This window comes from Triturus cristatus, chromosome 6 (assembly GCF_964204655.1).
Source record: "Triturus cristatus chromosome 6, aTriCri1.1, whole genome shotgun sequence".
NCBI lineage: Eukaryota > Metazoa > Chordata > Amphibia > Caudata > Salamandridae > Triturus > Triturus cristatus.
In genome coordinates this window covers 885,897,049-885,920,888 of record NC_140589.1, presented here as the reverse complement: position 1 = coordinate 885,920,888, position 23,840 = coordinate 885,897,049, and the positions used below count along the sequence as shown (strand labels likewise).

At 45.3% G+C, this 23,840-nt stretch overlaps 1 protein-coding gene across 1 annotated transcript in view; it reads left to right on the top strand.

Moving 5' to 3' along the window:
* The window catches only part of MTFR2 (mitochondrial fission regulator 2), a 131,333-nt gene that overhangs the window by 91,551 nt on the left and 15,942 nt on the right, over window positions 1-23,840 (top strand). Inside the window, exon 7 of the mRNA XM_085611500.1 lies at window positions 15,183-15,363. Within this exon, the coding sequence (XP_085467626.1) occupies window positions 15,183-15,363 (181 nt within the window). The remainder of the gene's footprint in view (window positions 1-15,182; window positions 15,364-23,840) is intronic.

Here is a 23,840-nt window from a genome sequence, read left to right as displayed (position 1 = left end):
CCATTATCAGTTCTCCTGGCGGGAGGTTTAGCAAAAAATTTCCCAGCTCGTGAAAGGCCACCTGGTGGAGCGCGGGTAGAACATAGACTGAGACCAAGTTATAAACTCTACCCTCCCATTGACATGAAACTGCAGCGAAACGGCCCTGGTCGTCAGTCCACGATCCGTTAATGATCAGAGGAAAGCTTTTGTGTATCAATATCCCCACTCCCCGGGACCAAGAGGTAAATGCCGAATGGGCCATCATCTTGAATCCCCATCTATCCAAGGCCTTACAGGCCGACCCCACCAAGTGGGTTTCTTGAATCAGTGCAGCTGCTGGGGCTTTGCGTTTTAAATATTGGAGGACCAGCCCTCTTTTTATCTTATTACCCAGTCCATTAACGTTCCAGGATATAATTGGCAAGGGGGTGCCTGGCGCCTCCGATGACAGCGAGTGGGTGCCTGTGTCATCAGGTCGCTTTAGTGTGTGTGCCATGTGTTAGCGTCGCGGTTGACCCCTGCAATGTGTTTCACAGCAGACAAAGCAACATTGTATATCATGAAGCACCCTCTGATAGTTTGTGGATCTAAAACAATAAAAAACAAACGCAACATCTCAAACTGAGACCCATTCTCCTCCCCTTGCCTCCCTGCCCGGCGGATCTGGAACTGCCCGCCACCCCAACTGAGCAGAGTGCTTTAACCCCAAAACTTGTATCATGGTAAGGGTGGGTGAGTCTTCCGACGATCCCCAGGAACCTTCCCCAGAAGGGGATATATTGTCACAGCAACTATTACATAGCCCTCTCATACCTGTAAGGAGCGCCCGCCCGCGCCTCAGTGTCCTGGGTGAGTCAAGTCCCAAAAGTACGTTTGTGTAATATATGAGAAGTGTCTCTTCGGCAACCCCTAACTGAGATTGCAGTCTTCTCGACCGGTCAGGTGCCGATGTCCCGGAATACAGTCCTGATCGTAAGCTTGGTCATGAGCGGCTACTCAATCGCCAGATGCACTGCGCTCTCTTGTCGTGGGTAGTGATGATTCAGCCATGCAGTGATGATGATGTTTCCCTGATGATCTGGGTCCTGTAGCCGGGCGCCATCCCTCCAGCCACTCCTGAGCCTCCTCCGGTGTCACGAAGAACCATATCTTTCCCTCCGCTTCCACTCTCAATTTTGCCGGGAAGAGCATTGAGTACTTAAGTTCTCTTGCGCGCATCTCTTTCTTTACATCAAGGAAGTTACGTCTTTGTTTGGTGACTGCCGCCGTATAATCCGGGTAAAGCGTGACAGCACTATTGTCAATCCGGATTGGAGGGGCTATTCTTGCCGCTTGCAAAATTGCGTCACGGTCCCGGAAATTGAAAATGCGCGCCAAAATTGGTCTGGGGGGGGAGGGCGCGGGCGCGGCCTTCCTCCTGGTACGCGGTGCGCCCTCTCCACCGAGAAGAAACTGAACAATCCCCGTGGTTGTAGTTGATTCTTGATTAAGTCTTCCATGAAGAGATCTAGTGCAGGACCTCCTGTGCTTTCTGGTACGCCGACGAGTCTAACGTTATTGCGGCGCGAGCGTCCTTCCTGGTGGTCCAGCTTAGCCATGATGATCTTGTTGTCTACTTCCAGGCATCCCCTTTGGTTTTGCTTTGTTCGCCCTAAGTTGGCAGGGTATGCCCAGACGTGGGTCCCTTGCTCACTTTGCCACTGGATTCAAGCTAGCCCGGCTGATGACGGCTGATTAGTCAGAAACCGGTCCCAGGCTGTTTGTTTCGGGTCCAAGGAAGACATGGCTTGGCAGTTCGGGCTGGACTGTTCCCATGAGGCACAGGGTCAGACTGATTTGCATATGGCCATGTCTGAACTGGGGTGGCGGAGTGAACTAAATGATGATGGATTAAACCCAGATCAGTTGACTGGGGGTGAGTGCTTGCAATGTTCAACACTCCGTCCATCATCTCTTTTGGTTTTGCTCAGTTTCTTCTTGCATGACACCCTTAAAAAATAAACTATGGAAATGCATTTTTGTATTAAGACCTCTTCTTTTCATTATAAACATTAAAGGCAGGATGAAGGTGGAGATTGCCGGGGTAATACTCAGATGTATGTTCCTACTTCACATCTTTATGGTCCTTTGACATTCAAATAGACAAAACATTTACTTCAACATTGCTATTGATTGTAAATAAAAAAATATATATACACAGAATCTTCTAATATGTATATGTTGCAAAAATGAAAAACTGTAGAAGTAGAAAAGTTAATAGTATTGTGTGAATTTTACAAAGGCTCATATTAACCCTAATTACTTCCTTACCACTAAACATTTTCCATCTTAGACTGTTATCTCTGCCATTTTGGGGTATATAGCCATTTGCTCCCCATATCCCCTCCTCTGTCACCCTAGTCCCACTCTTTTTTTATTTTTTTACACAAGCACATAGACCTTCCAGAACTCTAGCCCAACCTTATTCCTACACCTACATATATTTTACCCCAGCACTAACCCTTAACATATTCAACCATAACCCTTACTTCAACTCTAGCCTTATCACCTTCCCTTACTCCATCCTTAACTCTTAACCCAATTCTAACCCTTAACCATATCCTAATACATACATCTTAAGTTTCTTATTTTGAGTAATAGGATAGTACAAGTTAACAATAAACTTCTCTCCAACCTCATCCCGTACCCTCAACGCTAATTCAAGCGTATTTTCTGGAAACGTTTTTCAACTTTTTTTGTACATTTTATCTTTATGCAGTGCATTTTCTGACTTTTCGTCTTTTCTGTCAGTCTGTCTCTTTTTGATACTTCACAATGTTTTAATCCTATTTAATTTAATTTAATTATATTTTTCTGATGAATATTTCCAACAACAGATTCTTCAACTTGTGAATATCCCCAGACTCTAGACTGGATTCAGAGATTTTTTTCCCTAGCAATTCCCTTGCACACCAGTCGGTGACATCGTGTGGCTCCACATCGAGTCCACACTGCCTCGGAAGTGATGTCAGGGCCACATATACCCACCACCTGTGCGTGTTAACACGGATCCGGAACTCAGTAACTCGATTATGTCACTTGATAAAAAACGTTTCTTATAAATTCGAGCAATGTGGAGGTCTGTCTCTCGTGTCTGAGTTCCTCACATGACTCAATGTTGTGCGGCGACTGAGGTTTGATGAATCTGAAAGTGATTCAAGACCACTAGACCAAACCATATGTCGCCAAGCACTAAGACCTGGCCTCGGTCTAAGTGAAGAACACTGACTCATTCTTGGTCTCAAGGCCGTTCTCGAGAACAGTCTTCAACTCACTCCAAGTCATTAGGTAAGTGAAAGTCAAAGAAGAAACTTAAGAAGTAGATGCGCGACTCACCTTCTTCCTGGTACTCGGCAAGCAGGTGTCCGGGTGCCTCACAGACTCGGTCTCGCCTCACACCAGGGCAATGATCTCTTAACTTGTCCCATTCAAGCCCGTATTCCTGGATCCGTTAGCAGCAACACTACAGATCCAGTACTTCAAAGAGACCATGTTACATATTTTTGGTACCCTTCCGGTTCCCTCTGGGGCCCAAGGATCATAGGAGGCTTCCAGTTAGGTTACCACTGGAGGATCCATCCCCGGATGTGCCTCTCAACCCTGCTCTCCTATCCACCCCTATTTCGGGAATGCCTGCTCTGAGTTCTCATCTGGCGCCAATATTCAAACCTGTTTCCTTCATTTTTCATCTGGCGTCAAAGCCAGCGTCAACACAGATGGTCCTATTGGACTCAGAATTGAATCCACCGCAACTTCTGCTAAGGTTGTTATTAAATCCAAATACACGTTGATATAAGTTAATCTTCTTTATTGATGACAGCACGGCAGTACATCCATCCAGCTGCAGGGTGACTTACAACTGACACCACCACTGGCCAGATCCGTCCCTCGTTCCATGCTGGAACTTGGAACACATACAAAACATAACACAGCGCAAGCCACAGCCAACACTGTGCCATACTTAAAGAAACATACACATTAAAATACAACATATCCCCCTTCTTTAAACAAAACAAAAATAAGAAAATAAACTAAAATCAAATACAAAAATAAAACAACCATTGAACAATAAAAGAAAGATGTTAAACATAATCATTCAACTTCTTGGGAAAAAACTTTACCCGGTCAGAAGATCTGTTCTTAGAACAACCAGGAACATTTCCCTTCACACCTCCTGATTCTGCCATAGGACCAACCTCACACTCATTGATGCGTATTGATTCAACAGGCACCTCACTTAAAGTACCATGCCTAACATTAAGAGGACACTTTGCAACTCTTCTAGTGTTCCAGACCTTCCCATCCTGAGTAGCAACTGAGTTCCTAAAAACTCTTTTGACTTGAATAGCTTTACCATATCTACTAGAGCCTTTACAGATGATTCCTGGTTTCCGAATTCTCACCCAATCCCCAACTCTAAAACTAGGGACACGAGTCCTCCACTTCTTCTCAAACCACAAACACGTTCTCATCTGTTTATGCTTCACCCTTGAAGCGACATCCTCAACACACTCACTGCTCTTAATTTGCTTCACACACTTATCTCGGAACCACCAAGGACAAGTTTTAGAAGCAGGCTCTCTTCCTTTCAACAGTCTGAAAGGACTCACTTCAGTGGTAGTGTGAGGGGTTATTCTGTATAACCATAACTTCTCTCTAACTGTATTCAACCAATTCTCACCTTCTTTCATGGACTCCACAATAAAATCCTTCAAAACTCTGTTAAACCTTTCTACCTGTCCATTTTCATGCGGTCCATACAAAGAAGTAAGAATATGTTTAATCCCACACTCTTTCACAAAATCTTTTATTTCCATTGAGGTGAATTGCACACCGTTATCAGTGACCAAACAAGAAGAACAACCTTCTCGTGCAAACACTTCTTTTAAGAAATTCAAAACCACATCTGTGGTAACTTTGTTCACAAATTTCACTTCCGGCCATTTCGAATGATAGTCCACTAACACTAAAGCAAATTTACATCTTTCCGGGAGCATGTTGAAAGGGCCTGAAATATCAAAAGCTAACCTTTGCCATGGTTCCTTTGGCCACTCTACCATCCTTAAAGGAGGAGTTTTAACACTGAGCATCCTTTCACTTGAAACACATTGTTCACATTCTCTTACCTCTCGATCAACCAATCTATCAACTCCAGGCCACCAAAAAAAATTCCTAATTAGGCGTTTCATGGATGAAATCCCTGGATGAGTTCTGTGGGCAATCTTAAGTATAACCTCTTGCATATCTTTTGGAGGAATGCACTTACCATTCTTAAACAAAATATTTCCTTCTACTTCTAATTCATCTGCAACCTTGAACCAAGGTAATAACTCTGGTCTTATTAAATTTTTACTAGGCCAACCTTCCAACACAAACCTCTTAATGTTTAACCAATCATCATCCTTTCTGACGCTCTCTTCCCACAAAGTTTCACTAATATCCTGAAACTGTGCAGGAATGATGTCATTTATGTTTAGAACAAAATCAATCTCCCTCACTACATTTACAACACTAGGAGTACAAGGTAGCCTTGAAAGACAATCAGCAGTGACGTTACATTTTCCTGGAACATATTCTGTTTTAAAATTATACTCCTGAAGCCTAGAAGAAAGCCTCGCAATTCTCGCAGTGGAATTCCACCCACCACCCGAAGACAAAATGTTGACTAGCGGCTTGTGATCTGTTCTTAACACAAACTTTCCTCCCCAAACATACAACTTGTAATGCTCTATTGCCCAAACACACGCCAGTAGCTCCTTCTCAATCACAGCGTACTTTCTCTCTGACTCATTGAGAGTACGCGAAGCGAACGCCACATTCCATTCGTCTCTACCGTACCTCTGCGAAAGTACACCACCGATGCCATATAAACTGGCATCTACAGTGATGATACACTCTTTATTAACACAAAATGGCCTCAAAGTGGGTGCACGCACTATGTCCTGTTTAATATTTTCAAACGCTTTCTCCTGGTCACTCCCCCAAATGTACTCAGTGTTCTTCCGTAGTAAAACTCTCAGGGGTTCCATTTTGCTTGCAAAATTGCTCACAAATTTGCTATAATATTCACACATCCCTGCAAAACTCAACAATTGTTCTTTGTTTTTAGGAGATGGTGCATTTGTGATGGCATCCACATTAGATTTCTTTGGTACAACCCCATCACCTGAAAGAGTATGGCCAAGGTACTCAACAGATTTCCTGTACAATTTACACTTACTTCCCTTCAGCGTAAGACCATTACTCTCCAATCTCCTACAGACCTCTCTAAGGTGAACTCCATGTTCCTCCTCATTTTTTGAGAAAACCAAGATGTCGTCCTGAAAACATTTCACGAAAAGATCTACATCTCTGAATATCCTAAACATAACCCTCTGAAAAACCGATGCAGCTGAAGCCAAACCAAACGGCATTCTGGTGTAACGATACAGGCCTTGTGGAGTAATAAACGCTGTAAGATTCTTTGACTCCTCTGTCAAACAAATTTGATGATACGCAGACCTTAGATCTAATGTAGAAAATACTTTTGCTCCCTCTAGCATTGACACCACTTCATTTATGTTCGGCAGAGGATGACAGTCAATCACAATGTTCGAATTTAAAGACCTCAAATCAACACACACTCTCAAATTTTTGTCTGCTTTGCGTACCAAAACGATGGGAGAAACCCACTCTGAAGACTCAATCTCCTCAATAATTCCCTCCTCCGTAAGCTGTCTCAACATTTCTCTCAACTCCTCTCTAACATTGATCGGTACACCTCTCAACCTTTGTACTACAGGACGTGCCTGAGATTTCAAAACAATTTTGTGTTCAAAGTCTTTTAGCTTACCCAATTTCTCACAAAAAACTTTTTTATACTTGTCTACCAACCTTTTCACTTTCTCATTATTGTCCAACACTGCCACCATCCCATTTGAGTATTGATCCCCAAGTATAACTGGTTCATCTGCTCGTGGATTTAGCATTATGCCTAGATTCCACTGGTCTCGCCATCCTAGTACATTCACTCCTTTTTTGGCAATGTACAATTTAATCTCTACACATCTACCCTTAAACCACAACTTGACGGTAAAATACCCTTCCATATCAATCCTAGTACCATCAAAACTCTCTGCAATGACATCACTAGCATGCAACTTTTCCCCCACACTTGCTTTCATCAACCTCTCTTCAAAATATTCTTTGGATATTATAGTCCACGGAGATCCAGAATCAGCCATGAGTTCAAGATTCACACCCCACACCTTGACCAAACATTTAGGAGACTCCAAAATAATCTCATTACCCGCACCCTTATTAACAATAGAAACTACAAAACCTCTCTCGCAAACTGTTTCGACTTCATCTTCTTCCCTTCCTGGCTCACAGTTATTAACCTCACTCCCACAAATAGTTGAAATTGACCGGGGACTAGGGGTAAAATTAGCAAAACCACCCCTTCTATTGTCTCTGCACACCATGCTGAAATGACCCCATCTTCCACACTTCCTACACTCCCTTCTTATAGCAGGACACCCTCTGAAAGATGCCAAATGTGTTTTGCTGCCGCATCTATAACACATATTTTGACCACCCTGGTGCACATTACTCCTGAATGTATTCCCACTGTTGAACTTGTTACTCACAAAATTTTTTTCTGAACCCTCCTGCATGTTGCTTCCACCATGCACATTGCTTTTTACGTTATTTTTTATAACACATACTTCCTCTACACTTTCACTTTTTTTTACATTCTGCCTGACAGTCTGCATCCAACTCTCAGACTGTTTCACTGCTTTTGCATTAGCAATAGCTTCTGTCAGGCTAGGATCCCCCATTACCCACAAGTTCTCTTGAACTTTCTTGTTCCTCACATGCACGATAATCTGATCCCTTATCATTTCATCTGCCATCATTTCAAATTTGCAATGTACACACAGAGCTCTTAACGCCGTTAAAAAGTCATCGAACGATTCTTCTTCCTTTTGCTTTCTTGTATAAAACTTAAATCTGTTCAGTGCGATACTTGTAGCAGGTTTGAATCTTTTTTCTAATCTCTGTAGTGCTTCACTATAAACATTAATATTCTCTTCCCCTACTTGAGGTGTCACTTGTGGTAAAGCTCTGAAAACGTCTTGTCCTTCCGAACCCAAACAGTGCAGTAGAATACTCTTTTTCCTCTCCGCACCCATTCTCTCTCCGTCAATCGCTTTCATGTACGTCAGAAACTCTTCTTTCCACCTTGTCCATGGTAGAGGTGGATCTCCCTTATTCTGTAAGAACTTTCCTGGAGGATCAAATTGCATCTTTATCTCTCTCTTTTCACTTCGAACACTACTCCTTCCTTTTTCTTTTCTTTTACTGTCCTTGTCTCCCTTCCTACATGTGACTTTACCGAATGCCTCACAGCCTGTGCAAAAATATTACTTCCTCCAATGATCCCTCTGTCTTTGCTTGGACAACGCACACCTTCCTCTATATTCTCCTCATGTGGAATTAGCCTTTGCGTTTTTTTTTTTTTTTTAATAAATGCGCATATATATATATCCTCAACTGATCCTCTCTTTTCTACTTTATAAACTTATATCTTGCTTTTCTTTTGCCACGAATCAAATGCGCTGCTAAATCTCCTTATTTTCCTTCTCTTTTGCCAAGAAAAACAAACAACTTCACCATGCGTTTGAAACGATCAATTTTGAGTGAAACAGAGTACTTCCCACCTTTTTTTTTTGAACCAGCTCTTCACTCCTTATTTTCCTCTTAAAACGAACTCGCCATTGCTTCCTCGTAACGCAGAACTTGTTACGCTGCTCATCTGCGTCGCGTACTGCGTCCTGCTCCGCTCTTTGTTGATCTCCGTTGCTATGCAACGCTGCTTATTCCTCACGCTCCGCACGTCTCTGCGCGTTCAGCGCGATGACGATCGCTGTTCGTCAGAGCCTTCTCGCTGCTTATTCCTCACGCTCCGCACGTCTTTGCGCGTTCAGCGTGATGACGATCGCTGTTCGTCAGAGCCTTCCTCCTTCTTTCACCAAGACGCGAATGGAGAACGCTTCTTCCGTCCACGTTCTCTACCTCGCTCCAACAGCATCGAGATGACGGTAACTTTTTTTTTTTATATGGTTTCTAAGTATGCCTCTTCCACATCGCTTCAAGCGTCAAAAATGCTTCTTCCACGCCGCCTTACTTCCTCTGTACACCGCTTCCGATACTTTCCCTTGTAACTTCCTCTTTTTTTTTTTTAAATCCGCTTTCTTCTCTTTTCTCGTGGATCCAGTTACTCTCAGTTCCCGTGCTTCACTGACATGAGAGATTTTTCCGCTCGTCGCCAATATTAAATCCAAATACACGTTGATATAAGTTAATCTTCTTTATTGATGACAGCACGGCAGTACATCCATCCAGCTGCAGGGTGACTTACAACTGACACCACCACTGGCCAGATCCGTCCCTCGTTCCATGCTGGAACTTGGAACACATACAAAACATAACACAGCGCAAGCCACAGCCAACACTGTGCCATACTTAAAGAAACATACACATTAAAATACAACAGTTGTATCACCTCTGCCTCCGCCTCATTCAGACTCAGAAGGGACGTTTCCTTTACTACAATGGTTCTCCATCCTTGATCCCCATTGTGATGACGATCCCCATTATGATGACGATCCCCATTATGATGAGTCCCAGTTGTATGATGAGAAGAATTTATTTTTGATTTCCAAGATGTCAGTGGCCTAGACACATCTCCTGATATTAGCCTCAACTCCCCACCTGGCCCTTCCACTGAAGAGTTGGCATATTTGCCATGATTATCAGAGGGGCTGCAGAAGGTCTCGATCTCCAACTGCTCTCAGTTGAGGGCAAAACTAACATCCTCACAAAAGTTCTGCAGCCCGGGAAGACTTTGTCAGAGCAGCTTCTCCCGTTTAACAAGGCCCGCATGGATACCTTATTGGAAACTTGTGCAAACCAGGATCTTGACGCCCTGTCAATAGGTAGATTAAGAGACGGCATAGATGAGTCTGTGGGACCCAGCTTTGCACCTTCAGCATCCTACACCAGAAAGTCTTGTGGTACAAGCTTCTGCAAATAGATTGAATCCTAATTCTTTTGCAACTACACCTCCAGGCAGAGAGTCCTAATGCATCGAGGGTTTTGGGAAAAGTTCTACACTGCCAGCCTTTCGCTCATATCTGATAACTCGAGCTGCCTCTTGAGTCAATACTTGCACGCATTTTGCAAGATCTTGCCCACAGTCCCTAATGACCTCTGGGTCAATTTAGGACAAATAATACAAGATGGCCAAGACGCTTCGAAGTAGGTCTTCAGGTCTGGGTTGGATACTACAAACTCTTGGGTTAGGGCAGTTGGTACCAGCATGTTGCTTCAGTGCCGCATATGCATAAGACCCACAAGCTTCTCAGGTGATGGCCAAGCATCACTGATAGACATGTCATTTGATGACACTCATCTTTTAGGAGACAAAGCAGACTCTGCCCTAGAGCACTTTAAAGAAACAGCATGGCTACAGCACGCTTACTTGGGCTTTCAGCTTTCGTGCTGCAGTTTTCCCAACAGTACCTCTCTTTTCGAGGATTTGGAAGGGCCATTCAGCAAAGACCACTCCAAGTCCTGCCTCCACAATCCTTTTGAGGTGGAAGTCAGGGATCGGCTGAGAATCAAACCCCCAAACCCACTGCAAAACTCCTGTAGTTTGCTCTACGCAATACATTGTCATCCTTTTGGAGGCAGAATAAGTTATTACCTGTACGGGTGGCAAACCATTACATTAGACAGATTGGTGCTTCGAATTGCCGTACCTTACCTGTGCACTCTTCTAAATTTGTCACTGCCACCACAACAACGTCCGGTGGACTGCTTGTCCAACTTATAGAAGGAAGTCCAGAATCTCTCTTGGACAAGGGAGCCATAGAGAGGGTGCAGACATCAGCAATAAGGACTTGTTGCTACTTCTGTTATTTCAGGTGCAGCAGGAGAGCAGACTGTGTCCTATTTTAGATCTTTGCCCTCTGAACTGAAGTTTAAGGTTCTCACCCTGACCCAAGTTCTGTCTGCCCTGGATCCAGGCGACTGGATGGTGGCGTTGAGACTTGCATGACATCTATTATCAAATCCTCATCTTGAAGTCCTAAAGACCGTTACCTGCAGTTCCAGGTAGGCTACAAGCACTTTCAGTTTTCAGTGCTCCCCTTTGGTCTCACCAAAGGCCCTCGGGTGTTTACGAAAGTGATGGTGGTGGTCACTGTACTTCTTTGGAGATTGGGAATACCAGTTTCCTGATACCTCGACGACTATTTGCTGAAGACAGGCATGCCTAAGTCATGGCCCACCTCCAGATGACACCAGCTTGCTTGCATCTTTGGGGTTTCCCATCCGTGTGCCAGAGTCACAGCTGAGTCCTTTACATAGACTCCCGTTTCTTGGAGCCATCCTAAGTGGAGAGCTGTTCCAAGTCTTTCCTTCACCTTAGTGGGTCTGGGATATTCGGGCTATGATCCGGATTTTTCAATTCATGATTTGGGTCTCCGTGAGAGCAGCTCGGAGTCTTCTTGACCCCCTGCATCCTGTCAGTGGACCACGGTAGGTGGAAAATGCCGTCTCTGTAGTGGGATCTGAATTCTCAGTGGACTAAACACAAGGGGAACTTGACTGATTCCACTCAAGTGTCAGAGGAGACTGCAAATGATCTGCAGTGGTGGCTACTAGACTACATTTGAACCAGTGGCAAACCCCTCTTCCTACCTCATGCAGAGCTAACGGACGTGAAGGATGTATTGTTGCTTGGTTGGGGAAGGTGGAGATTAAAGGACTGTGTTCTCCGGCGGAGACCCATCTCAGTATCGGGTTCCTAGAATCATGTGCTCTTCACTTGTCACTAAAAGCTTTCCTCACATGTATCAAGGGGGAATGGGTACTGGTCCTCACAGACCACACCACTTCTATGTGGTACTCCTGGGACAGTAGACTCTGCACCTATGCAACTGGCTGAGTCATCGGTGCATCTCCCTGGTCATTCAACACCTGGATTAATCTTTAAACACCAGGGCACATGAGCTAAGCCGGCATTGCTTAGCAGACCACAAATAGCAGAGTGGGCACAGGGAGTCTTCTAGCAATGAAGAGAACTCTGCACGTTCTCAGCAGTGGCAAAGATATTGAGCCAGTCTGCAAGCTTTAGTGCATTGGCATTCCTAAAGCAATTCTCCCTCAGGGGTGCCTTTTGGTTGGACTGGAGCTTGGTCCTCAAGTACGCATTCCTGCCTCTATGCCTTCTACTCAAAGTTCTGAAGAAGATTAGGAACGACGGGCCTGAAGTCATCCTAGTTGCTCCAGTTTGGCTCAGGAGAGTGTGTTATCCAGAACGTCTGACAATGAGCACTGATCCCTTGATTTGGCTCCATTTTTGGGAGGACTTCCTGTTACAGCAGTACAGCAGCACAGCAGGGTCCAACACCCCAGTCTGCGCAACTAACACCTATATGCTTGGCAGTTAAGCGGCGACAATTAACTGCCTCAGACCTTCCTCCAGAGGTAGTTAATGTAATATTGGCAACCAGACAGCAATCCACAAAAGCCATCTGTGCTGGACGCTGGGAGAAGTTTGTAGAAGTTGGATATGCCTAGGAGAACACCAAGCAACAAAGTCAGCTGTTTACCTCTGTCTAGCACAGCACAGGCTTGCTTTGGCTACTGTGAAATAGTATTTGTCAGCCTTATCAGTCTTTTTGAGTTTGTCTGGTCAACAGTCTCTAGTGAAATCACCTGTTGTAATGCATTTTAAAAAAAAAAAATGTAAAAATATTTTTGTTTTTAAATAACCATTAAGCAGTACACAATTATTATACTGTAGACAGTACAAGGACTGAGCACAATCAAGCATATAGTATCGCACTGATTCTTAGACATCACAAACAATCATATAACTGAGTTACAGGCACATAGTTCCAGAATGCTGTCATTAAATGTGGACCATTGTACCCATGAACATCATTAGTCGCTGTCATCCATTGGATCTATCTCCTGTGGGGATTCGCATATAGTCCCGCGAAAGGTATTCCGACTACCCCAGATCCTAGTCCACTTTTTGGGGCAACCCCTGTGTACATACACTGCCCTCTCTGTGACCATAGCAGCGTCCATGTCTCAACACCAATGTTGCAGTGTGTGAGTTTGCTGCGATCCCCAGTTGCGCGCTATGTTCCGTTTCACCAACGCCATGCCCAAGGAAACCCAGTCCTGCTGCATGTGATTAAGATCTGTGGGATCCCAGATATTGATCAGGCATTGCTTGGGTTCGGGAAGAACCTCCACCCCCATGACCCGTGAAATTGTGTTCATGACCGCCACCCAGTATCCCACAATCTTTGGGCATTCCCAAATAATGTGGAAAAAGGTGCCCGGTAGCCCGCACTGTCGGAGGCAAAGTGGTGTGTCAGCTCCTCCTAATGTATGCATTAGCGTTCGGGAATAATATATTTGATGTAGAACTTTCAATTGTATTAATCGCAGTTTTGAGGGAATCACTATCTCTCGGGGAGACGACAGCGCCTCCTGCCAGTCTGCCTCCTCCAGTATACCCAGATCTTGTTCCCATCGTACCTTAAGGCTACGCATGGGATCCGACAAGTTATTTATGATTTTCTTGTAGACCATGGAGATGGCTTTCTTACTTAAATGGTCTGTGAGGAGGCGATCTTCCAAGGGCGAGGCTTCTGGCAGTTTTGTGCCAGGTGGAATAACATCCATGAGTGCGTGCCTAATTTGAGCATATCTGAAGGTCTCTGTCCGTGCCAACCCATATGTTTTCTGCAGTTGAGCTAGGGGGACCACCTCGCCCTTTTTCCAAAGATCCCCGACCTTGGTGATGCCTATCAGATCCCACTGTCTGAAGCCCTTTGTGTTCTTCAATTTGCCTAGGCGCCGGGTGTCCCATAGTGGTGTGGCCTGTGTTAGCACTCCCTCCCACCCCATCTTGCGCTGAGCTTCAAACCATATTCGAACCGTATGTGCCGTTGGACCCATGAGTGTCAGTCGGCGTACGTTATTGTAGAGTGTCCCCATGATCCCTTCCTTGTCGAGGAGGTGTATGTCCATTCGAAATGCCGGTTAATCCTGTGGCACATGAAGCCACTGGTTTATGACCGTAAGGTGCGATGCCCAGTAGTACTGTTGGATATTGGGGAGAGCAATCCTGCCATCGTACCATCCCCGCATTAATTTATGCAGGGCAATCCGACCTGCCTTACCATCCCATAAAAGGCACGGTATGTCCGCGTTTATTGCCTTGAAGTATGCAGGAGCAACTGGGAAAGGTGTGTTTTGTAGGGCATAGATGAATCTAGGGAGCGCCATCACCTTGAAGAGGGCTGCTCTCCCGAGCAGTGTCAACGGCAAGGAGCGCCAATGTTTGATATCGTTGTGCAGTTGCGTCAGGGGTGGCGTAAGATTTTCTGCTATGAAGCGTGTGTGGTTATGCGTCACATAGATACCTAGGTATCTAAAACCGTCCGTCGTTATTTGCAGTGCACAGTGACGTGGGAGCCGTGGGGGTGGACATTTGCTTAAAGGCAGACCCACCTGTTTGCACCAAAACCTTTTGTGGTGCCTCAGTGGGACCTGACGTGATTCTCACTTTCTTGATATACACACCATCTGAACCTATGCATAGCTGCCCTCTACAATTGTTAACCCTGAAGACAGTGTTCCTTATAGCGAGCACATTAGCTCCTCACATGAGTGTGTTACAGGCATTACCTGTCCAACAACCGTATACCTCATTTTTTCGGACAACCTAGTGCTGAGAGCTAAATCAGCATTTCTACCAAAGGTTGTGATTTTTTTTGTCATATTCTTGGCTTTCCAGTCTTCTATTTTTGTGCCTCCCAGTTCCTACTCTGTTCCCTCTCTGGACACCCTCTGTTACTCTTCCTCTTCTTGCCAATCTACACCTGGGGTTGCCCTGATCACATGAACTGATGCCTAGTCTATTGTCCTTCTGTTGGTTGCGCTTTGTCTTTCAGTATGTTCCTGTTGCTTGTAATGATGTCCTACATCTCTGTTCATAAGTACGATGTGCTTATAACTTGTGGTTGAGTGTCCTGTATAAGAATGCAAAAATAAACAAATAAGAAATAAAATTGTATTCTCTCTCATAGGTCGCCTGGTGGTACTCCTGTTATGAAGAAGGGGAAAAAACGGAATTCACTTTCAGACCCAGCTGAACTAATTGCTACTGCCCTGAAGCAAAAATTTGCACACCACAAAAATGACGACTCGTTTGGAAAAGAAAATCAATCATATGAGGGTTCTCCATTCTCAAGCCCAGAAACACCAGTGGTATGTCTTTTTTCAAATTTTTTGTAAAATATGGACTTTGGGGATGGGGGACGTTGGGGGGGGGGGAAAAGTGGAACAGTCTCTCGTCAAAATGCCATATGTTCATTGTTAGACTTGGTATCTTTGGCGTGGTTTCCCCTGACTTTTTCCCTCTACCTCCTGTATTTTTTATGCTGTGCTGGATTTCGTTTTTTCTGCCTTAGATGCTTTGCCACTGCTGATCAGTGTCAAAGTGCAATGCCCCCTGTGTAAAATGGGATTACAAGTGGTTCTCCCTGATTGGCATATTTGATTTACTGGTAAGCCCCTAGTAAAGTGCACCGAGTGTGCCAGGGCCTGTAAATCAAATGCTACTAGTGGGCCTGCAACACTGATTGCGCCACCCACATGAGTATCCCTGAAAAGGTATCTCATACCTGCCACTGCAGTGTCTGTGCACAGTTTTTAACTGCCATGTCGACCTGGCAAGTGCACCCACTTGCCAGGCCCCAACCTTCCCATTTCTTACATGTAAGGCACCCCATGGTAGGCCCAAGGTAACCCCTGGGCAGGGTGCAGTGTATGTGAAAGACAGGACATGTACTGGTGTGTGTGGCATGTTCTGATAGTGAAGTACTGCCAATTTCGAGGTCATTTGTAACATCTTACAAGTATAACTTCCCATTGGGACAAGATAGTAAATTCTGAGTTCAGAGAATCTAAACTTTATTTCTCAAACATATCTTTTAGTAAAGATGATTTTTAAATTGCGTGTTTGAAAATGCCACTTTTAGAAGTAGGCATTTTCTTGTTTAACCATTCTGTGTGCCTCTGCCTGTTTGTGGATTGACTGTCTGGTTTTGGAGTGGCAGGGGCTGGGGATGTGCATTCACTGTAAACCGCCACTGAGGGGGTTTAGGTGTGCCTGGGCCTTTCTGGATGACTCAGTGCTAAGCTGATTGGGGCTTGGTTGCGTTTAGAGTAGTGGAAGGAGATTACCTTGCACCTGAATAGGGCCTGTCCCCCTTGCACAATGCTGTCTCCACCCTCTGCGGTCATACTGCACCAGTGAGGACAAAACTGTGCAAGGGTCTCGGAGCCCAGTCCAAACCAAAGAGAACAAAGACAAAATAGGGTATAAGTAGTAGACCTTAGACCCCAGAACTTTTAAATCACTTCTTGACTCAAGAGGAACCTTTGCCAAGGAGAAGAGCTATAGAGCTGTGAGGAGGAGTACTGCCCCATTGCTGTGTACTGAGTGGGGTTGGCCTGCAGTTGCTGTTTCTGCCAAGGAAGGGACAAAGACTGGAACTTAGCTGTGAACATGCTTGAAGAAGAATCTCCAAGGGCCTGTGTGTGCTGGCCTCCTGTTCTGAAGTCTCAGGGACACAAAGACTTCACTCCCAGCTCCCATGAACTCTGCTGCTGAGAGTTCTGACCTGACAGGAGGTGCCTTTTCCAGTTCTGGCCCTCTGGAGGTTGATCCTACTGTTGGGAGCTGGAAGGAACCTGAAGAGCTGAGAAAATTGACGCACCGCTTTTCTTGCGGCTGTTTATTCCGATGCAGCACCGCTGTGCGAGAAGAATCTCCACACTGCCAAGATGACACGGCGCCTGTTGCAGCTGCAAGAACTGATGCATCGTGGCAGAAGAAACCGCCGAATCGTTCGTCGATGCATTCCGGATTTCCACGCATCACACCTATGCGGCAAGTTTTCCCGAAGCATCACCCGCGGACCAGAATAGTCTTGGAGTCGAAGCATCACTTCCCCGTACGGTCCAGATTCGACGCATCACTTCTCCTGCGTGCAGCAGAACTGTTGCATCTCCTCCCCAAGGACTCAGGAACTGACGCAACTCCGTTTCTCGATGCCTCCCATCTCTGCGGCTGTTTGGCCTTGTGAATTTTGACATATCTACAGGTACTTTGGGTGCGTGATTCTACGCATAGTTTTCTTTGGACCTAGTTACTTGAAACCTTTGAAAAGTCATATTCTTATTACATGTATGTTCGATTTTTGTCATTTTGGTCTTGTTGAGTTTAGAAAAATAAAGTATCTTTATCTAAACTAGTGTGGTGTCCATTTGTGGTGTTATCACTGTATTACTGTGTGTTTTAAGTACAAATACTTTACACATTGCCTTTGACATAAGCCTGTCTGCTCGTGCCAAGCTGGGGGTGAGCAGGAATTGTTTTAAGTGTGTATCCCCCTTACCCTGACTAGAAGCAAGGGCTCCTATTTGGACAAAGGTGCATACCTCTGCCAGCTAGAGACCTCCATTTCTAACATTTACTGAAAGAAATTGGATTAGTATTTGGGGTGGATGACTACCCACCTCAATGAATAATCACAGCTCTTGTCAGGGTGAATCCTCAAAATTACTAAATTAACCTGAGCTCAACTCCCATAGCTATGGCGCAGAGCAGACGGGCTTAACTTAGGACAATGTGTAAAGAATGTATACAGTACCCAAACAGTAACAAAGGCAAAACACCAAGCAATACATATGAAATAATCGTGCCAACGATGGTCAATGGTCATGGATACACCAACCATCTAGGATTTTACCTTCTGGCTCAGTCTTTTATGTCCCAAACAAAGCACAAGAGAACTTTTATTAAGGTCCTGGGTGGGTGGAGGGGGGGCTTAAGGGCTGATTTAGAGTTTGACCAAAAGGGTACTCTAGCAGGAAGGGTATTCTGTCACTGTTGCACCAAACTGAAGGTCCACCCACCTGATTTACAGATGGTCAGACCGTAAGTATGCCAGTGACGGAGACTACTCCAGCAGCCTGATGGAGTAAGGGCCATCGAAGGTTGGCTATTCAACCATACGCCCGATTTAGAGGGGGCAATTGAATTGCCGTTTTCACTGTCCTTCACCGCTGGGTAAAACCTAGCAGTAAAGGGCAGTGAAAAGTGTAAAATGACCCTCACACTATGGGACACAACTTCCATCGTGTTGGGGGTAATTAATTATCCTATTTTCAAAAACAAAATCTCACTTTGTAGATTGTCGGCAGAGACCAAAAGCTAGGTCCAGTCCAGGTCCAGTTGCCACTGGTCAGATAGGCACTTGCACGAAAAGTCCTCTGCAAGATTGGAGCGATACCTGGTCATTCCTTAACCAGTGAGGTAAAAGCTCCCAGGGCCAGCCCTATCCACTTTTTTCAGTAGTTCCTATTTGCTTTTCTGCAAACTGGCCCAAAATGCCAGAGGGCATTTCCAAGTTGGCGAAGGTCTTAAGCCACACTGAACTTGGGCTCTAAGGCCGCAGGTGTGAGTGGGGAGTGTATTTTGGAAATCTTAGTGTCCTCCCACATCTAACACTGACTTCTGTTTCCTGGTTTATTGTGGGCACAGTGCCTACTTCAAACTTGGATTTTAGTCTCGTAGGACAAAAGTAGTGCCCTTCATCAACAAGACCAGATAGAAAGAATTGTTTTGGCTGCCTGTTCTCTTCCTTTCAAGTGCACCTCTAGTGTGAAATGTGGCTCAACAGACTTGTCAAGCACGATTTGTCAGTCTGGTATTACGGGATTCCTACATCCCTACTCTGAATATTCTGTGGAGTTCAGAGGAGTCATCTCTTCACCCATACCAATCTGATCGCAAGCAGTTTAGCTAGGATTTTGTTGTCCACATTAATCATTGTCAGCGGGTGTTAGGAATTGGGCTTCTTCCCGAGTTTCAGAATGGTAGCTTTCACTGCTTTGCACATTGTGGGGAGCAAATTTCCTTAGAGCTTCTTCATAGCCAACTAGTAGGTAAGGGGCAAGTATCTGCGTGCAAACCTAGCTCTGTCTCACCAGGCATACTCTGTATTGTTTCTACAATATCTTCAATTGAGAAGCGGACGTCTAGAAACTGCCGGTGGGCATTCCTGAGCCACAGTAATTCGATAGAGTCTAGATACTCACCTAGTTGTGCTGAGTCACAAGCTATCTTTGTGCTGTAGAAGTTTGTATAGAAGGTAGTTCTAGTTTGTTTAAGGCCCTCTGGTACAGAATGCAGAATTTGTTGGTCATTCAGTAATTTTGTGATACAGTCGCTGGACCAGGGGAGCGGTGGAATAGTCTGTCCAATGTTTGGCCTGCTCTATCTCACTCACCATAGCGCTGAGCCACTGCTGCTTTGCCCAGGTGAAGTCTGTCTGTAGCTGCCTCATCGTCATATTCTCTGCCTTATTGAGGTAAGAATGCCTAAATCTCCTATTGCAAAAAAAGGCGGCTCAAGGGTACGGCTACCTGATGTTAGTCCAGTGAGTTGCGTGCATATCACATTCAGTACCCCAGCCTCCTTGGCAATCCACGCACCTCATATAACAAACTTGAATGCCTTCCATGCGGTAGAGGCTGAGGTTACGGATTGGGCATTCTGAAAGAAATATTCTACGATGCTTGATATGATTTCATTACACAGGGCTTTTGAAGGGAATCTTCAGGAGTGTGCTTGGTCGCATTTTTCAGGGAAGTTGAGTTCAAGGAAGACCAGTACCTGGTCTGAAAGCATTCTAGGGAAGTACTCAACTGCCACAGCCCAGGGGACCTCGGCTCTTGTCGTCAGCCAGTAGTTAGTCTTGGACCAGGTGTCCACAAAATTGCCCTCGCTATCTTGCTTGTGTTTAGGTCTCCATGTGTCAATGAGCCATGGTCTTCTATTGTGAGGTATATTTGGGCTCACCCTGGGCGTGCCCGCTTCATATCGCTGGATCAGTCAAGGTGGTGATCCAGCACAACATAGAAGTATCCACCCCACGTGCCATAGCTCTATAAAAAATAGTCAGGGCTGTCAACATTAGGTCTATAGCTCTATAAAAAATAGTCAGGTCTGTCAACATTAGGTCTATATACACATTACCCAGCACATGGGGTCTGCCCTGAAGCATGCCATAGAGAATCACATATCTGCCTGTTTGTCAGAGATGGATGTGCACGTGCTCTACTGAAGACCTTTGCGAATGAGAATAGTCACGCCGCATGCATAGTTGGAGTAGACTGCTGTATGCGTTTCTGCAAGTCAGTCAGCCCGCAGTCGAGGATGTGAAGCACGAGTTAGATGGAGTTCTTGTAGGCAGCAAATTTCAATACAGTGGCCACGGAGAAAAGCAAATATGAGGTGAGATATGTGTTGATCATTTAGCCTGTGAATATTTGGGGTGAGTCGTCTAAAGGTAGTCATCGTGTTGTGAGGGGTTGCACAGACTAGTAGAAAGCCTATGGTCTTAGCTCTAGGTGCAGTAAGAAGCCTTGGATGAAGCAGGTCCCTGCCACTTTTTTTGGTTTGGACTTGGAAGTTGAGGGATGAGTCTAGCCACACACCCAGATTTTTCACAGCCCCCCCCCCCCCCCCAAGCAGGCTGTGAAAAATCTGGGGGTGTGGCTAGACTCATTCCTCAACTTCCGAGTCCAAACCAAAAAAGTGGCAGGGACCTGCTTAGGACTACTTCGGGGGCTTCGACCCCTACTGGGTTTCTACGATGCACCCACACGACAGGTCATCATTCAGGCGTCTGTAATGTCAAGACTAGACTATGCCTGCTCTCTGTTTCTAGGGTCCAATAAGGCTGAAATTCTGAGGCTACAATGGGCACAGAACGCGGCAGCAAGAACCCTACTAGGTCTGCGCAGGTCCTGCCCGGTATCTAACGCCATTCAGCGTCTTCACTGGTTGCCTGTAGCCAGGCGAATTGAATTCAAGGATTTATGCATCGCCTTCAAAGCCTTGAAATTGACCACTCCTAACATCTTGGCCAACCTCCTCTTGCCATATGTTCCCTCACGCCATCTCCGCTCACAGGATCAACACCTGGCAGTGGTCCCCTGAACACAGAGAGTCCGCACTGGAGGCCGCTCTTTTCAAGTAGTGCGGCCCTCCTCTGGAATGCACTTCTTGTTCACATCCGGGGCCTTAACAACTACCTAGAATTCAGGAAGGCCATTAAAACTCACCTTTTCCCTGCACCATAGCCCTACTTTCAGTTCAACCCGCATATGTCAGTTGCTCTACTGTCAGCACCGGGACGCCCCTTTGTTTGGGCAGCTGTTGCGCTATACAAGTTGTGGTAACATAACATAATGTGTATAAACTCTGTTGTTGTTTTCTCTTTGCTGTGTTCATGCAAAGTCCCCCCTCTCACTTCAGCCCCTCCAACTGGTTAAAGCATCCATAACCCCCTCCCTTCCCCTCATGTAAACAGTCAAAATAGATAGAGGAATACATCCCTCTGGGAGCCAGGAGGCCTTGCGAACAGCCTAGCGTGAGCAGGCTGGGTGGCTGAGGGTTGAAGTTAATAGCGTTTGAGGGCAACTTGATCAATGGTTGTTCTGTATGATCAGCTACAAATTCAGGACCCAGCAAGTTGCAGCGGGCCCGAGATACACGAGATACCGGCAAACAGAGAAACTGGGGATCAAATCTAGTCAAAGGACATCACCAGATGTAACTCGGGACGGAGGACACATGAAATATTGTGAAGAATGCACTTATTGAATTAAAAAGCTAATCCAATTCAATCAGGGCAGATAACCTACAGAACAGACGGCCATCAGTGGAGCCCTGTGAAATTTTAAATAAAGTTTTAATTCACAAAGACTTTACCTAATGGATAGATATAATTTGAAGAAAATATCCTCAAATTAGAGCACGTGCACCATAATTTGGAGGGTACGCACACACAAGCAACCTGACCTACAAAGGCATTGACTGACTAATTGGGTTTTTAAAGCAGCAAAGAAATATGGGATTTACAAGTCCTGAAGTAGGCGAAGATAAAATCGCCGAAACGCTGCGTCGACACTTGTTTTATTTAAATTGGCTCTTTGTTCATATTTATGCACAATTGTATAAAACTATTTTAAAAATGTATATCATTTGATGTACAGAACATATATGTGAAGCTGGATACTGAGATGAGAATATTGATGAGATTCTGAACTATATGATAAAAAATCCTTGATAGGGTGAATCCATCTCTAATAGATTTTAATACAATATGTTTTAATACAATGTGTTACATGTTTTTTATCTGAATTTGATGTAATAAATTGATTCTAATATATATATTCTTGTTATATAGTTATTTTGGGTGAAGGTTTTGGTTCAGTGGATACTATTTGATTGACACTGTTTTAATAAATTGAAGCACAGAGGGGTATTTTGTTGTGTTTAACTTTCCTACCCAGTCCCTTCTGGCCTAACTGTGGTAACTCTCTTACTTTGTAAGGTTAGGAAGGAATGTGGTCCATCATTGTCACTGAGGTGATCACTTGATGCTGTTTACTATGAAGTTGAGCGGGCTCCCCGAGTGTCACAAGTTTACGTAGGAATTTCAGGAGTGCCTTGTGGTCATGTAAGAGGTGGACTTTGAAATGTAAGGAGATGCGTAGCTAAGCAAGATAGATCAACGAGTACGCAACCTCAGCTTTCTGGAGTAGTTGCTTGGCTGGTAAGAATTCTCAGCGAGCTGTGAGTATGACAAGCGTGAAATCACAATAGAACAAGTTCAAGCTTGCCTGATACTGAGCATCGTGGTGCTCTCGGCCTTTTTCACTATATGTCTCCCTAACCAGGAGGACAGAGACACTGTCACTATCGGTCGTAGCGGGTTGTAGGGGCTGAGGGGCCAGTGAGCGATGAACGAGCTTGATCACGACCATTGGCAACAGGGCCTCACCAAACATGTTGAGAACATGTTCCGATCTCTAATTGTCCATTCTTTCCATGGCAGTTGACTCAGGTATCCCTAATATGTGTAAGTCGTTCCCCTGGACTTGGCCTCTATATCTTAATTTCTAATTGCCTCTAAAGTTTTCTCCATCTGCAGGAGGTGCTAATTTGTGATTGTGTGGGCATCCTCAATCTCCGATACTCACGTCTGAAGTTGGTTGATACTTCCGCCATGCTTGTCCAGTTCCTCTTTCATTTGATCCAGCATATTGATAAGGAGATCGAGCTTCTGTTGCGTGGAGGCTTTGCTTCAAGTTGGCGAACATGCCTTTAATATCCTAGTCAAGGAGAGAGGTCTTAAGGAGCATGTTGCTGCAGGGCCTCAGTGCATGTTAGTAGCACCCGTGCCCGGTGAGATTTGACTGCTTGGAGTTGTGTTTGCCTGTATTGAATGGGGGAGACAGGCATTCCACAGGTGAAGAGTGCTTTTTGGCGTGTTTAGCTTAGTGTTTTGTCAGCTTGTGGGCTGAGTTCTGCCTCCACTCTAGAGATGCAAGGGGGGCACGCACAGACCTAAGGCCTTGCTAGTTCGCCAGAGCGCTGTCTCTTGTGTCTTCAGGCACCTTGGGCCCGGTCCCAAGTCCCCCGGATCTACGATGCAGCCGCCAGCATGCATCCAGGCTTCCTCAGGTAGCCCACATACCAACAGTGGAAGCACACTACAGCCGGCGAAAGCGACCCACCACTCCCCTTGTAGGACACAGTGGGGGCCGACATCTAGTGCGTTCTGTAACAAAGGCAGGGAAGTGGTGGTACAGTTAGTGGTCCC